The sequence below is a fragment of the Myxocyprinus asiaticus genome, chromosome 2 (genome assembly GCF_019703515.2).
Source record: "Myxocyprinus asiaticus isolate MX2 ecotype Aquarium Trade chromosome 2, UBuf_Myxa_2, whole genome shotgun sequence".
Classification (NCBI taxonomy): Eukaryota; Metazoa; Chordata; class Actinopteri; order Cypriniformes; family Catostomidae; genus Myxocyprinus; species Myxocyprinus asiaticus.
Genome location: NC_059345.1, coordinates 60,581,843 through 60,597,680, shown reverse-complemented (window position 1 = coordinate 60,597,680; position 15,838 = coordinate 60,581,843). Strand labels below are relative to the sequence as shown.

Below are 15,838 nucleotides of genomic sequence, written 5' to 3'. Positions count from 1 at the left end.
CGGAAGTAGCAGTGCAACAGTAAGCATTCAATGATTTTACAAATAAGTTTTATTTATAACGTACTTTTAAAAAAAAAAGTTTAAAAAGAGTTAGCCATAGGCTTTAGCCATAGGCTACAGATAAAATTAACAGTGATAGCAGAAAATAGAAACTACTGCCAAAAAACACCAACAAACAAACGGCAAACAAATGATCATTTTTTATTGTAATAAATGCTAATTTCTAAAGAAAAAAGCATAGTTACCTTAATTTATTTTTTATTTTTCCAGTATGTAGGCCAGTTGTTTAGAATCAAACTAAATTACGAAAGCAACCAATGTCTAAATCGAATGCACAATTTAATTAACAGTATCAAATTCTTTGTGGTTCTTTGCTGCAAATTCTGTTGTTTTTTGTTTTATTATAATGTTATTTTAAAATATTTAATGTTATATTCTGTTATAATATTATAACAGATGCCACGTGACAACACCGTTTATGCGCTGCTTCAGAAGAGTTAATAATGTACACATGCATAATGATACTGAGAAACTTTAATAGTATTTAAAATGAAAATAAAATCATAGTATAAGTAATGTCTATGTGGTAAAAATTGCCCAAATGTTGGCCAGGATTTGGGACATTTACGATCTTCTAAAAGTTGTTAGGGACATGCCGAACATGTCCATGGTAGGCCTTCATCAAGGTTAAGATAAAAATACATGACATGCTCATTTAAAACAACTCTGACCAATGAAAGGACACTTAAACAACCAATCATATTGGGTTCTGGAATTGAATCCCTGCTAGTTATTAGGTTAATTAGGGACATGCGTTACCTCAATCATTCAATCAGTCAATATTCTTAACTAATCACAGTTTCAGAATGGTGTATCAAATAGATAACAATTCACTAGTACACCTCACAAATGACCATATTAAAAATATAGATGTAAAAATAAAAAAAACTATTATTAAAAAAAAAAAATTATTAATCCAGACACAATTTTTCAACAACATAAGAACCATCATGATTACAAAAATTATTGTAAAAATTATTGTAAAAATTCCTTCAAAGAAAAATCCTCATTCGTCTCTCTTGGAAATACACTTTTAAAGTAAAAAATCCAAAAAGCTCTTTTTCCTCATAAGATCAATATCCCCACCTATCGTACTCGGTTTTATATCTTCAATACCCAAAAAGAAAAAGGATGATAATGGATGATTAGATTCATTTAAGTGCCTTGCAAAAGAAACTTTTAATTGCGCTGCTATGTTCTGTCATTCGCTCCTTTAAAGGGCGAGATGTTTCTCCAACATAAAGCTTCTTACATGGACATTGGATAATATAGATCACATTTCTAGTTTTACATGTTATAAAACTTATGTCTATATGTTTATCATTTATAATCTGATTAGGATAAAAAAAAAAATCCGGTAAATTGACAGTACAATTACTACATTTAAAATTACCTGTTGGAATCTGACCTGTAACAGGCTTTTTACAATATTTTTTTTACAAAATATTTTTGGCCCTTTTATAGGTAATCATTGGTATATTTTTGAATGTATCCTTCAAAGTCGAATCACTTTGAAGGACATGCCAGTGTTTTTTATCACATCTTTAATATTAATAGCTTTTGGAATATAAATAGTATGAAAAATCAGGTCTGGGTTGGGCCTAGATGTTTTTTAGGGGCCAAATACATTTCCCGACTTTTTGATTCTGTTTTTTTAACTGCATTATTTAACCAATCTTCCCTATAATTTCGTTCTTTAAATTTGGATTACATGTTCTTTTTTTCTTTAGAAGATATGGTTCTATATGATGAACAAAAAAAAATAATTTATTTTCACATAATGTCTATTGGAAACGTTATATTGATGATGTTTTCTTATTATGGGAAGGTCCATTCATTACTCTCTTGGATTTTATTCAATTCCTAAATGTGAATTTTTCTGGACTGAAATTCTTCTTGAATTACAACATTGATTAAATACATTTTCTAGATATAAATGTTAAAAGAAAGGCGTTAGGACTAACCTCTTCATTATATACTAAACTTACAGATAGGAATACACTTTTACACGCGAATAGTTTTCATCCCACCTCTTTAAAGAAAAGTCTACTGATCAGTCCATTAACTAGACTGAAGAAAATCTGTGATGACAATGGTGACTGAGAAAAAAAAAAAAAAAGAACATGTAATCCAAATTTAAAGAACGAAATTATAGGGAAGATTGGTTAAATAATGCGGTAAAAAAAAACCAGAATCAAAAAGTTGGTAAATGTATTTGGCCCCTAAAAAACATCTAGGCCCAACCCAGACCTGATTTTTTGTACTACTTATACTCCAAAACTATTAATATTAAAGATGTGATTAAAAAAAACACTGCTATGTCCTTCAAAGTGATTCGACTTTGAAGGATACATAAAAAAAATATACCAATGATTCCCTATAAAAGGCCAAAAATATATATAAAAAGGTCAAATTCCAACAGGTAATTTTAAATGTGGCAATTGTAATAACTGTCAATGTACTGAAATTTTTTTTTTCCAATCATCTTATAAATGATAAACATATAGACATAAAAAGTTTTATAACATGTAAAACTAGAAATGTGATCTATATTATCCAATGTCCATGTAAGAAGCTTTATGTTGGAGAAACATCTCGCTCTTTAAAGGAGCGAATGACAGAACATAGAAGCGCAATAAAAAGGAATGATAAAAACAGTCCTGTTGCAAGGCACTTTAATGAATCTAATCATCCATTATCATCCTTTTTCTTTTTGGGTATTGAACATATAATACCAAGTACGAGAGGTGGGGATATTGATCTTATGAGGAAAAAGAGAGAAGCTTTTTGGATTTTTTATTTTAAAAGTGTATTTCCAAGAGGGATGAATGAGGATTTTTCTTTGAAGGAATTTCTACAATAATTTTCACAATAATTTTTGTAATCATGATGGTTCTTATGTTGTTGATATATGATGTTTTTATGATTGGTGTTGAAAAATTGTGTCTGGATTAATATATATTTTTAAATAATATATTTTTTTACATCTAGATTTTTAATATGGTCATTTGTGAGGTGTACTAGTGAACTGTTATCTATTTGATACACCATTCTGACACTGTGATTAGTTAAGTATATTGACTGATTGAATAATTGAGGTACTTCACATCCCTAATTAACTTAATAACTAGCAGGGATTCAATTCCAGAGCCCAATATGATTGGTTGTTTAAGTCAGAGTTGTTTTAAATGAGCATCTCATGTATTTTTATCTTAACCCTGATGAAGGCCTACGTGCCGAAACGCGTTGATTAATGTTATTCATTTTAAGTCCAATAAAGGTTTTTCTCTGCAAGTGTTGCTGGATTCCTCTGTGCCATTCCTGTTTTTTCTATCCATGCACCTTGTGAGTGGGTAAAGTAGCACCAGATCTACCTCTACGAATGTGTCCATGGTAATAGTAGAATTTTATTACGGTAAAACCTGGCTTACTGTAGTAAATTCCTTAACGGTTTCCCTTACGAGAAGAATCTAAGGGATTCTATGCAACACCATTAAGTAATTTCCTTAGGTAAAGGGAAGTCACGCTTTAAGTGTTATACTTAAGGTGTTACATGCAACCGGGCACTGAGCTCCAAGTGTATCTCAGAAGAGCACTCTCAATTTAATGTGGCAAGAAAAAGTATGTAAACCCTGTGTAATTACCTGCATTTATGTATAAATTTGTCTAAAAATCTGGTTTGATCTTCATCTAAGTTATGATAATGAACAAACACAAAAATTATTTAAATGTTCTTGTACATATTGAATACATCATTTAAACACTCACAGTTTGGGTTGGAAAAATTATGTGAACCCCTATGCTAATGACATCAACAAAAGCTCATTACAATCAGGAACTGGCAATCCAATTAATGAAACGAGATCCGAGGTGTTGGTTAGAGCTACTTTGACTTATAAACAGCACTCAAACATTTTGTGTTTGCTGGTCACAAGAAGCATCTGCTGACGTGAACCATGCCTCGCAAAAAAAGAGATTTCAGAAGATCTACGATCAAGAATTTTTGCTTTGCATGAAGTTGGAATGGGTTACAAAGTTATCTTTAAGAGCTTAGATATTCATCTGTCAACAGTTAGACAAATTGTCTATAAATGGAATTTATTTAGTACTGTGGCTCCTTTCCCTAGAAGTGGCCATCCAGCCGAGATGAATCAAAGGGCACACAGAAGAATGCTCAATGAGGTAAAAAAAGAACCCTAGAGTGACAGCCAAAGATTTGAAGTAATCATTGGAACTGGTTAACATCTCTGTTCATGAGTCTAATATATGGAAAAGATTAAACAGGCATGGAGTCCATGGCAGGACACCACGAAGGAAGCTGCTGCTTTCCAACAAAAACATTGCTGTGCGCCTTAATTTTCCAAAGACCATCTTGACACTCCACAATGCTACAGGGAAAATGTTTTGTGGACTAATGAAATTAAGGTTGAATTGTTTGGGAAGAACACGCAGCACTATGTATGGTGTAAAAAGGGCACCGCATACCAAAATGAAAACATCATCCCAACAGTGAAGTATGTTGGAGGAAGCATCATGATTTGGGACTGCTTTGGGGCCTGGACCGCCTGCCATCATCAAGGGAAAAATTAATTCCCAAGTATATCAAGATATCCTACAGGATAATTACAGGGTGGCTGTGTGCCAGCTGAAGCTCAGTAGAAGTTGGATGATGCAGCAGGACAATGATCCCACACTTTGAAGTAAATCCTCTATAGAATGGCTTCAAAAAAAGAAAATCCACCTTTTAGAGTGGCCCAGCCAGAGCCCAGACCTTAATTCAATAGAGATGCTGTGAAATGACCTCAAGAGAGCCGTTCACACCAGACATCCTAAGAATATGGCTGAGATGAAGCAGTTCTGTAAAGAAGAATGGTCCCACATTCCTTCTGAACATTGAGCAGGTCTAATCCGCAGCTACCAGAAACACTTGGTTGAGGTTATTGCTGCCAAAGGAGAATCGACCAGTCATTACATCCAAGGATTCACTTTTTTTTCCACAGCACTGTGATGTTTAAAGGGATGTGTTCAATAAAGACATGAAATATTATAATTGTTTGTGTGCTGTTAGCTTAAGCACATTGTATCTATACTTGTGACCTTGATGAAGATGAGATCACATTTTATGACCAATTAATGCAGAAAACCAGCTAATTCGAAAGGGTTCACATACTTTTTCTTGCCTCTGTATTATTCACCTCTGACCCTTATCTGCTGCCCAACTGAGACATAGTGGTTCAGAATAATCAATGTAATGTCTCTAAATAACAGCATTTGCATAGTGAAACAGTTCACCAGGTTTGGATAGTTTTCATAAATACCCATGTGTTTAACTTATCTGAAGCCTGTAACCTGTAAAGATGATGTCAATTCATTTGCATATGCCTATAATTACTGTTGTTTTGGTAATTAGTTGAGGTTAGATCCTCAACTTATTTTCTGTTTCTGTCTTCTGCCTTTGGAAATGAGAAGAACTTTGTCTTCAGTAAACTCTCCCACAACTGATTAAAACTCAACTTTGACTCCTGGTCTTCATTAGCAATGCATCCATCCAAGTTGCAAATTAAATGTATGCAAAAACCCACAATATTGCAAAAACAATGTGCGAATAGTTACATTTCCATCCCATATGTTCAAGAGAACAAAACCGTCACTTCCAGAGAAATTGTAGCCACTGTGACTCTCGCAATTTAGAACACGCAGACAAAACACTCTAGAAGAACTTTCTCTCATGTCTGGGAGCGACAGCATGTTACACAGTTCTGGTTGCACTATGTGTATGCATTCCTCCTTCCTTATGTCTTTGTCATGCGGATTCATAATATATTTTTCAAAATTGTGGATAAATCTGCTCTTCAGCACAGTTCAAGTTTGTATTCGACTTTTTCGGCTTTGGATTTTCTAGACACCGTTATTTCTGGATGACTAAAGCAACATTTCAGGTGCGATGATTGGTTTTGTGGCTAGTACAGTTGTGAAAGACTTGTAAAGTCACTGTGATGAGTAGGCTACGCCCGGCCCCAATCAGGCTAATCAGCCGAGAACAGTGATAAATGCAGCGGAATCCGGCAGTTCGAGAGAGAGAGAGCCACTCAGCTGCCATGTGTGTATTTGTGTTTGTGTCTTTTTGTTTAAATTAAATATTATTTTGACTGTTCAGCCGGTTCCCGCCTCCTTTCCCATCCTTAACCTTTGTTACATTGGTGCCAAACTGCCGCGTTCCGCTGCACTTATCCCTCTCCTCGGCTGATTAGCCCAATTGGGCCCTCCTCCTCGTCGCAGTCACATTACTTTTTTCATCTTGTATTCTTAATAAATTCAATAGAAGTTTATTCAGTAAATGTGTTTCCAACATAGTTTATGTGCATTTCTTCTTATCGAATAAAACATTTATCCACCTCAAGCGAGCGTATAAATTTTTTTGTGCATTTGGAGATATTATTTGCATCTTGGTGTTTCCATCCAGTGATATCCCGAAATGCACATAAAAAAGCTGTATTTACTTACAGCTTAAATGGAGGAGAATGTTCGGAACATTCAATGCAGCCTTTGATCAACCTTATTGAACTAATGTAGATAGATTATTTATATCACTAGGTTTATCTGGTGAAAACCTTTGAACGAGACGGGTGGGAGGTTATTAAAGACCATGAATTTGGGGTAGTCGTTAAAAAGATCATGGGGTGGTAGCTAGGACCACACGGCGGTGGTTATTAAAGGCTACATGAGTGGCTGCTTAAATACTAGGGGGTGACTGACATGCGGACCTTTTTGGCACCTGTTCAGTGTTTCTATGCAGATAAGGGGCCCTAAACTCAGTGTCATAAGACATTAGGCAGCTGAGAGACATTTAGAAATGAGCGCACTAAAAAGCGTTATAGGGATGGTTGATCATGGATGCATTAATTACCACTTGTTGAAAAACATATTTGTATATATTTGAGACATTGTTGCAATGTTCAAGAGTTCTCCAAGTTTCCAATGTGCCTCTTTACTACTTCTTACTTTGTCTGAACATTTACTTATTTTTCTTTAAAAGGGCACTGGTGTTATTTTATCTGATAGAATGGATGTTCCTTCTCCTGAGGAAGAGCAGGAAAGGGAGAAAGTAGTCCTAAGAGATTTCTAATGGGTCTAGCTGTATTCCCCTACAGTATTATATGTTATATTACTCTGAATTTTTTTTTTTTTTTCCTCCCAATTTGGAATGCCCAATTCCCAATGTGCTTTTAAGTCCTCGTGGTCACGTAGTGATTTGCCTCAGTCCGGGTGGCGGAGGACAAATCCCAGTTGCCTCTGCGTCTGAGACCGTCAACCCGCGCATCTTATCATGTGGCTTGTTGAGCGCATTGCCACGGAGACATAGCGCGTGTGGAGGCTTCACGCCATCCACCACGGCAACCACACTCAACTCACCACGCGCCCCACCGAGAACGAATCATATTATAGCGACCACGAGGAGTTTACCCCATGTGACTCTACCCTCCCTAGAAACCGGGCCAATTTGGTTGCTTAGGAGACCAGGCTGGAGTTACTCAGCACGCCCTGGGATTCGAACTAGTGAGCTAGCGAACTCCAGGGGTGGTAGCCAGCGTTTTTTAACACTGAGCTACCCAGGCCCCCATTACTTGGATTTTTTACCAGCCATCAGTCGTTTAAGTAACACACACACATGCACACACAGTATATACAGTATATTAGGTTTGGGATCTGTGCCTTTTCACAGAAGATTTTCCTGATGATTATCGATATATATATCAGATTTTTTCAGATATAAATAGGGCTGCTCGTTGCAAAATAGTCTTTGTCTTTTCAAACATATTTCTCAACACAACTTTAATAAAGTGTAAGCGGCAGTGTAAATTAAAGGGGTCGCACGCTTCTCGGCAAATGTCCAAAAAATTTTAACAATTATTTTCTACAAAGGTACGCACACTGCCAATGCTCAGCGTCAAAATTCCGCAATGCCACGGAGCGCAACTCGCATAGTTTTCCATTAAATTCGACCATCCATCATTATCAAAGGACAAAGGTTATTTACTCTAGCCATCACTGGATGATATATTGTGTCAATGTATCTTTCATATAGCCTAAACAATGTATTTTCAGTTACAAGTATTTCGTTTTGTGGTTTAAATGAAAGACCTATTCAAGGCTACATACAGAGAAATTGCATAATAAATGTGGCAGTTCTAATCATTCAGTTTGCGCAGTTACACCAGTTTCATACAATAACCTGCAAACTCATCAACGTCACTTTATTCATTCTTGTAGAAATACAAAAACCTTTGTAACTCTGGACTGCCATCTGCTGCACAGCATCAGCTCGTCCTGCGTGTGTCAAGGAGCTCTAAAATACGGTGGCCCTGTTCCAAATGGCACACTTGATGTGGAGAACTAGTCACATTGTCCGATTATTTCAATTTATAAAAATTAGGTATTAATTTTTTCCCCACACATGTAACTGCTCTTAATATTATAATTTACATCTGCATCCCAACCTCAAAATCAATGCTATACTGTCAAACGTACATCTCAATGCACAAAATGTATGCAATATTATTGGTAATTGCATGAGTGCTACCAAAGCAGATGCTGGTGCCACATTTTCAGCCTGCGCTTTTGAGGGCACAAATAAAACCTTGATGGGGCCTTGGCTAAAATTGAGTTTGACACCCCTGTTTTAAGATATTCTTCCACCAATGCACGTTAATACAGGTCCGGCGTTGTGGGCTTATGGACGCGCGCATAACAGAACCGCTGCTGAAAATATTCCTGGGGGAAACACTGTAACAATAATTCTGTAAATGTGGTGTATTTTCTGCATTAATTCAATCATAGTATTGCTAAGCAGAAAAGAGAATAAACTTCAAAACATGTATCTGGATTAACCATGCATGTCTATGTAGTAATTACATATAGTTGTTAAAAAGGTTTTCAGCATGTCACGGAAAGCTACATCCACAATGTGCAATTAGACAAAGATATGTGGTTTCCTTCAGGTCTTCTAAAAAGAGTGAAGCCAGGAAATGATGTAATTCTGAAAACAAATTTTACCTGTTATTAACCGGTTACCAGCATTTAAAAATAAAATTTTCACTCCAGAACAATTACAATCACAAGAAAACATTTTTGGATTTTCGTTCCCTGAACTGTTTTTAGTCTCAGATTTCATTCTTAAGAGAAATAAAGCAACTGAATCTGAATTATATTTCTGTATGCGAGTACCTTTTTTGGTCTGACAATCTGCTCTCAGCACTCCTTTGATCACAGCAGTTAGTGACCACAGACAGCAATCCAGTTCACTGCTGGGAGTTGATTTCTGAAACACTTCAGCACATGTGTGTTTCCAACGAAAGCAGCTACTTCCCTACAACAAACAATTAGGCTGCAGCACTTACTGAACTCAGAATAATTGAGAGAGATAAATTATAAGAGAGTAAAATAAAATATTCAAAGCATTTCAAAACCTTACAGTACTCAGAAGATTACCAGATGTTCTGTATGTATGTTTATGTAAAATGAAATGTGGATCAACACATGATTAAAATCAATCAAGTCTATTTTATAAAATTCTCTAGGTGTTTCAGTCTACATTAGTGTTTGGAAATGCAAACAAATGTGGTGTAGTTGTTAAAAGAATAGTTGTCAAAATGACAATTCTTTCATTATTTACCCAGCCTAATGTTGTTCCAAATCCTAATTATATATTTTTTTTCTGTGGAACACAATAAGTGAATCTCAAAATACAACGACAGTTCACAGTGACCAGGGGCTGTCAAGCAGCAAAAAAGTTCAAAAGAACACTAAACATTTCTAGAAAAAGTAGTCCATACGGCTTGTGCACTATTTCAAGTCTTCTAAAGACATGCCAGTCAGTGCCAGTCCTAGCCTTTTGGGGGCTCTAAGCAAAACCTTCAATAACTTTTGATGTGGCATTTCTGTCATAAAACAGTGGTCTTATAGTAGTCAAAGCTGGAGACCTGGAGTATGAGCTTTTTAATAATAATGTAAAGATTAAATAAGAATTTTGAATATTGTCGCAATCGTCTGTGCTTCTTTATGTTTGTGTGTGGAGGCGTGAAGTGACATAAACGACAACTTCAAGTCCAGTTAGATGTGAACTTTATTTTAATAATGAAAACAAGTGATTACAACAACTGGTGTGATGCTCTTGCCCAGTATAGGTGGATTTGGCTGTTACCATCCACACCGGCGCCTGTGAGCAATCAACTGTAAAAAAACGAATGTAAACTATACTCCCGTTCCATGACATAGTGACATATGATTATCAAGAACTATGAAGATCATTTGATTATTATAATGCATTTAACTTATGTAGACATATACTCAAATATCTAAACCTGTAACCCCATAACAATATTAACCATTACTGGCTCATGTATAAAATGGATATCAAAGAATTAATAATATCTGTAATTAGTAGACCCCCCGACAACTCTACAGTTGACATTATACTTATATTTTCATGTTATATTATAACCATCTTTGGTTATATACATTTTGCGTATAGGGAGGACTGGCACTGAACTGGAAAAGAACTGTATGAAGATTCTTCAAAAATTCTTGCATTGTGTTCCACAGAAGAAAAAAAAGAGCTACTGTATCAACATTGTACCCTTGACCAAATGCCTGGTTGCTCCAGGGGGATTGTTTTTGTAATAAGTTAGTCATAGAAAAAATCTGTCAGCTGTAGAATGAAATATATCTTATTTTTGTGAAATACATACAGTGATGCAAATATCATTGATGACATATGCTGAAATACACTTTGCAGATAAATGAGACACCAGCTGGACTTGGCAGCCGAGAAGGGAGACCTGCACAAACACAACAGAAGGGTCAAAACATTAACTGATATTAACTTACTAAACTGTTCTAGGATCAGTCATATATTACATTTTAAGGCTGAATCTCATGAAAACATGTCCAGGTCACAATTCACTCCAAAAATAAAATATATTTTGAAGAAATTATATTTTGCATACAAAGCCTATTTTAGGACTATTCTGCATTGTGACATTATTTTCATGACAATTATGCACATTTTCCCCAAATTCGTATTACTTTAATGCATCCAGATGTTTTCATTTTGAGTTTTTTGTAATTATTTTACCATTATTTTCATGGTGACTCTCATTGAATTCTCATTACTGTAGAAAAAAAAATCATGTAATATAGACATTTTCTAATTTTAATAAGCATACATTAAAGGCTGTGCAACAAATACTATCATGATGTATGGATGCTTTATAATTAAAATAATATATAATTATTACAGTTATAATTATTTATAACTATTACTCATGACATAAATGGCAATGAGGTTTTTTTTTTGCATTACAATAATGAGGAATGATTTTGAATCAAAATATATCTTTCTTTTAATTTTGTTGTGTGACACGCACATGTTCTTGATGCGTTATCCTTCGGCTTGCTCACTGGGTTTCTAAATATAATGATTATTTAATTACTTATTTGTATATACACTTCATAATCATATTCAATCAAACTACACAATGATGATTCTAAGACTTTATAGATATTACGGTTTCATTTTCTGTTAATGCATGATTTTCTGTAAAGCTGCTTTGAAACGATGTGTGTTGTGAAAGGTGCTATTCAAATAAAAATGACTTGACTTAGAAATAAAAAAGAAGACTGGCATGGCCAGGGTCTGCATTAGCTGAAAACTCATCTGCCGATGGATAATTATTATAAATGCAGTCCGACATTTAACAGATTCAGATTTCGAAGGAAGGCTGTGTGATTTCATAACTGCATACATCAATCATAACGACAGTGTGTTGCTGCCAATACTGCATGTTAATAAAGCGCACAAAATGAACAAGATTAAAAAGAAAGTGCACAAAATTCGCGTAACGTTTCTGACGGCTATAGGCTACTTGGATTTAATATAAGCGCAAACATGACGTTTAGTGCAGAATTCTGAGTTATACTAGTGGAGTAGGCTACCTGTATTATTCAGCTTTAGATGTAGCCTAGGCTACATCCTTCTCATCTGTGTCACTGCTTGCATGTTGATAGCAGACATGCTGAAGAAATCTTGTCCATGTAAATGCGCTTTAAAGCCGCACGTCGCAAAGGGTAAAATCTTGTTTTAGCTCTGCGGTTGATTGACAGGTAGAACTTTCAACCTAGAAGTCCTTGGTTTCAACAGACTCGCGCGTGGGGAGTTGAAAAATATCTCTCACATATCCACTATCGGGTAAATACAATTATAACAGGTGCTGTACCCCCCAGATGTCGCCCTAGAACTGACACGAATGCAAGTATGACGAATAAAAATAGACCATGATATCAGAGTGATAAGGATTGTTTTCTAGCGCAACCCGTATGGCAAATTATTTCTTTAAAGAGCAAAGAACAGCATGGCCTTTCTTTAGAATCCTTCCGAGTGATGTGGTCGTGAATAATATGGGAAAAACACAGTTTTAACACAATAATTTTCTCCTAATGTGTAAAAGCTTCACCTGATTGGTCAGCTTCAGGTAGATCGCCAAATTGGCTCTTCAACCGCTCACACCTCAAATTCAAGCCGACAGCGGCCTAATATTTTAGACAGTTTAAAAAAATTACCGGGAGGTCGTGAGCTCCTCGTAAGCCTTTCGGCTCCCCTCCTAAGTCCTCTCACACGATGTGAGCCGCGACCACACGAGCACCAACAATTTCCACGCGATCTCTCCCGACTGGAAAAAAAAATCGGTCGGGAGCTCGCACAACAGCCGAAAATCGCACCGTGTACGCCTACGCCCGCCTTTAATAGCCATAGTAAACAGAGGGACATCATATCTATAAGTTGCAGAAAAACAAACAGCCACTTAGTTCGAAGTTCAGTGTGAATTTTAAATGGTTTACATTAGACAAGACAAAACTATCACATGCATTTAAATAAGTTGTTTACAGCTTTGTCGATTAATATTATAATGGGGGCGATGCAACATTGCAGCTTCCAGTGTATGAACGATTGTGTGTTTTTACTCTCTTCTGCCCTATACAACTGACAGACCTATTTAATATACAGTATATTCCATACAGCTAAATATACGATATGTAATGTCATTTGTCACTTCTTTTATTTAACTTCTTATCATTACTTAATTCTGCAATTCGTTTTTAATAATTTAGAACAGGTAACTATAGGTAGAGTGTTTAAACTTAAATTAAATTATCGAGATGTGCAGCAAATTATCAAGATGTGTGTTTGTGTAGCAAACTTCATATCAAGACATTAAAAGTCGTGTAAATTACATTTATCAAAAATAATAATATTTCAAATTAACAATTAGTACAAAGGGATAGTTCACCCAAAAATGAAAACACTTTCATCATTTCCTCACCCTCCATCCCAGATGTGTATGACTTCTGCAGCACAAAAATTAAGATTTTTTAGAAGAATGTCTCAGCTCTGTTGGTCCATACAATTCAAGTAAATGGTGACAAACTCAGAAGGTTCAAAACGCATATGAAAAGCAGCATAAAAGTAATCCATAAGACTCAGTGGTTAAACCAATGTCTGTGATATACTGTAATAGATGTGAGTGAGAAACAGATCAATATCAAATCCTTTTTTTTTACTAAAATGAAAGTGAACGTGTAGATTTACGGTAGAAAAAGGACTCAAATATTTCTCTGTTTCTAGGAATATGGTAAGAAATAATTTAAGTTTTTATATTTCTTGGCTTACAGAAATGTGGGAAATACACTGTCATCTGTGAATTAAATTTTTTATTTTCCAACCTTGCTGTCTTAAAATTATAATAATGCGTCTGTCTCCATATATTATTCAGTCAATTCAAGTTCTGCTTTAAATTGAGTAAAATTACCTTGAAATATTTTCAGTTCCAAGAGTAGATTAGAAGAGTAGAGTAGTACAAATACTTTTTTTCCTTCAGATAAATGGGTGATTCTGTAACTATAGGCACTTGACCTGATTTTTTTTTTCAGTATAAAAATTCAGTCTTCTTTCTATCAAAAACTGAATTTCTTCACATTCCATTTCTGCACAATAATGTATTTATTTTCCACAGCATTCTCGGAAAAGTCTGAAATAGTTAATTACAAAAAATACATATTCTCTCATGGGTGGGGGAAAAAATAACGAGTTCTTGACAGGTTTCGTGAGATTCACTCAGGACAACTTGCGTTAAGCAGGGTAACATAACAGGGAGGACGGCCAAGATGGCATCTGTGTAGTCTAATCTTTTCTGTCTCTTGCAAAATTTCATGCAAAATTTTACCTTCTGTAAGACTGGCACAAAAATTGTCTGCATCACTTCCGGTAAAGTCAAAGAACTCTGCGAGAACCAACGTCATAAAACTCACACACAGAGGAGCATCTCCACCTGAGAAAACACACCCCACTGATTAGGGACCATAAAATGCAAACCACACTCACATCTGCTCTCTTTCTCTCTCTCACCTCAGGTCACTTTAAGGACACCAAAAAACTAAGCTATGACTTATCCTGTTCTATAATGTAAAACGTTTTCTGATCATACATGTTTGGTATCATTCAAGAGGTCTCAGTGCAACTGGTAAAATGGTCTCATTCCCTTTCAGCAAAGTCAAATCACAAGTTAGATTTAAGAACTTAGTAAAATACTGTATTCTATCAGGGGCATGACCCCTCCCATATCTCTCACGGAGACCAGATGCTGTATGCAGATTAGGTGCATTCTTTGTAAACATCAAACAACCTACTCAATCAAGTTTCAAAGATCTACTCACAACTCCCTAAATTGTAAACCAAATCCTAAATTACATCAAACATACACATCTGAAATAACAATAGAATCATTTGGTATTTAGGGAGAGATGACAAATGAATCAGGGTCTCTGTAGCCAGATGACCCACACAGAAAACATTGTGTGTAGTTTTTTAAAATTTACCAGGGAATCTGTATTCAGATCTCCCACACAATTGCTGTGTGTAATAAATTAAAGGAATCAAGGTCTCTGTAGCCAGAAGACTCACACAGAAAACATTGTGTATAGTTTTCTCTACCAGGTATGCAAATCTTATTTCTTATGTTTGGTAAATGTTTGAATGGAATGCAACTTTAATTATATTATTATGCTTGGTTCACTGATAGCTTTGAGTTTGATTTATTATTTTAATTGGATTGTATGAATGTATTACTATTACCTGGTAAAATAAATTGTTATTATGATTCATTCTGAAGGACTGTTTTCTAGTATATTTCTTATTAACTACAAATCGATGGTAAGAGTTGGCTTAATTAAGCTACTTTAGAAGTAACCCATTAGTTAAGTATGTACTAAAAGGCTAAATGGTGAACCAAGAATCTATGATAGAACTTAGCCAAGTAGAATTAAACAGAAATACTAAGAATAGGACCGAGAATCTGTAAAACAGAACTTAATTGACTGGGGCTAAACGGTGAGTCGAGAATCTATATGAACTTAGCCAAATCAGACTAAACGGATAAAGCCAAGAACCTATAAGGACTTAGTCTAAAACTTACTAATATCTGAAACTAATGAATTTGTAGTTAAAGGACCTGCGTCCAGCCGGCACATGACCCAAATAACATTGAAATTACAAATGCAGTCTAGAAGAGAGAATTACTAAAAATAATAAGATAAAAAACTTAAATGCAGAGCATAGATACATCAACGAGGTTTTTCATAATTGGAGTCAGATGAAATAAAGAAAATAATTAATGATAAGATTAATAAAACATGGAACTCAAATCAAATAATGAAAGTATTATTT

The 15,838-nt window shown here is 35.2% G+C and overlaps 2 protein-coding genes across 2 annotated transcripts in view; one reads left to right on the top strand and one right to left on the bottom strand.

Moving 5' to 3' along the window:
• Nucleotides 1-15,838, top strand: part of LOC127452865 (aryl hydrocarbon receptor nuclear translocator 2-like) — a 1,027,890-nt gene that overhangs the window by 247,887 nt on the left and 764,165 nt on the right. The window lies entirely within an intron of this gene.
• The window catches only part of LOC127452964 (protein Lines homolog 1-like), an 85,166-nt gene that overhangs the window by 24,501 nt on the left and 44,827 nt on the right, over nucleotides 1-15,838 (bottom strand). Inside the window, exons 2-3 of the mRNA XM_051718900.1 lie at nucleotides 10,809-10,898; nucleotides 9,286-9,427 (exon numbers count right to left, since the gene is read on the bottom strand). Coding sequence (XP_051574860.1) covers nucleotides 9,286-9,427; nucleotides 10,809-10,898 — 232 coding nt within the window. The remainder of the gene's footprint in view (nucleotides 1-9,285; nucleotides 9,428-10,808; nucleotides 10,899-15,838) is intronic.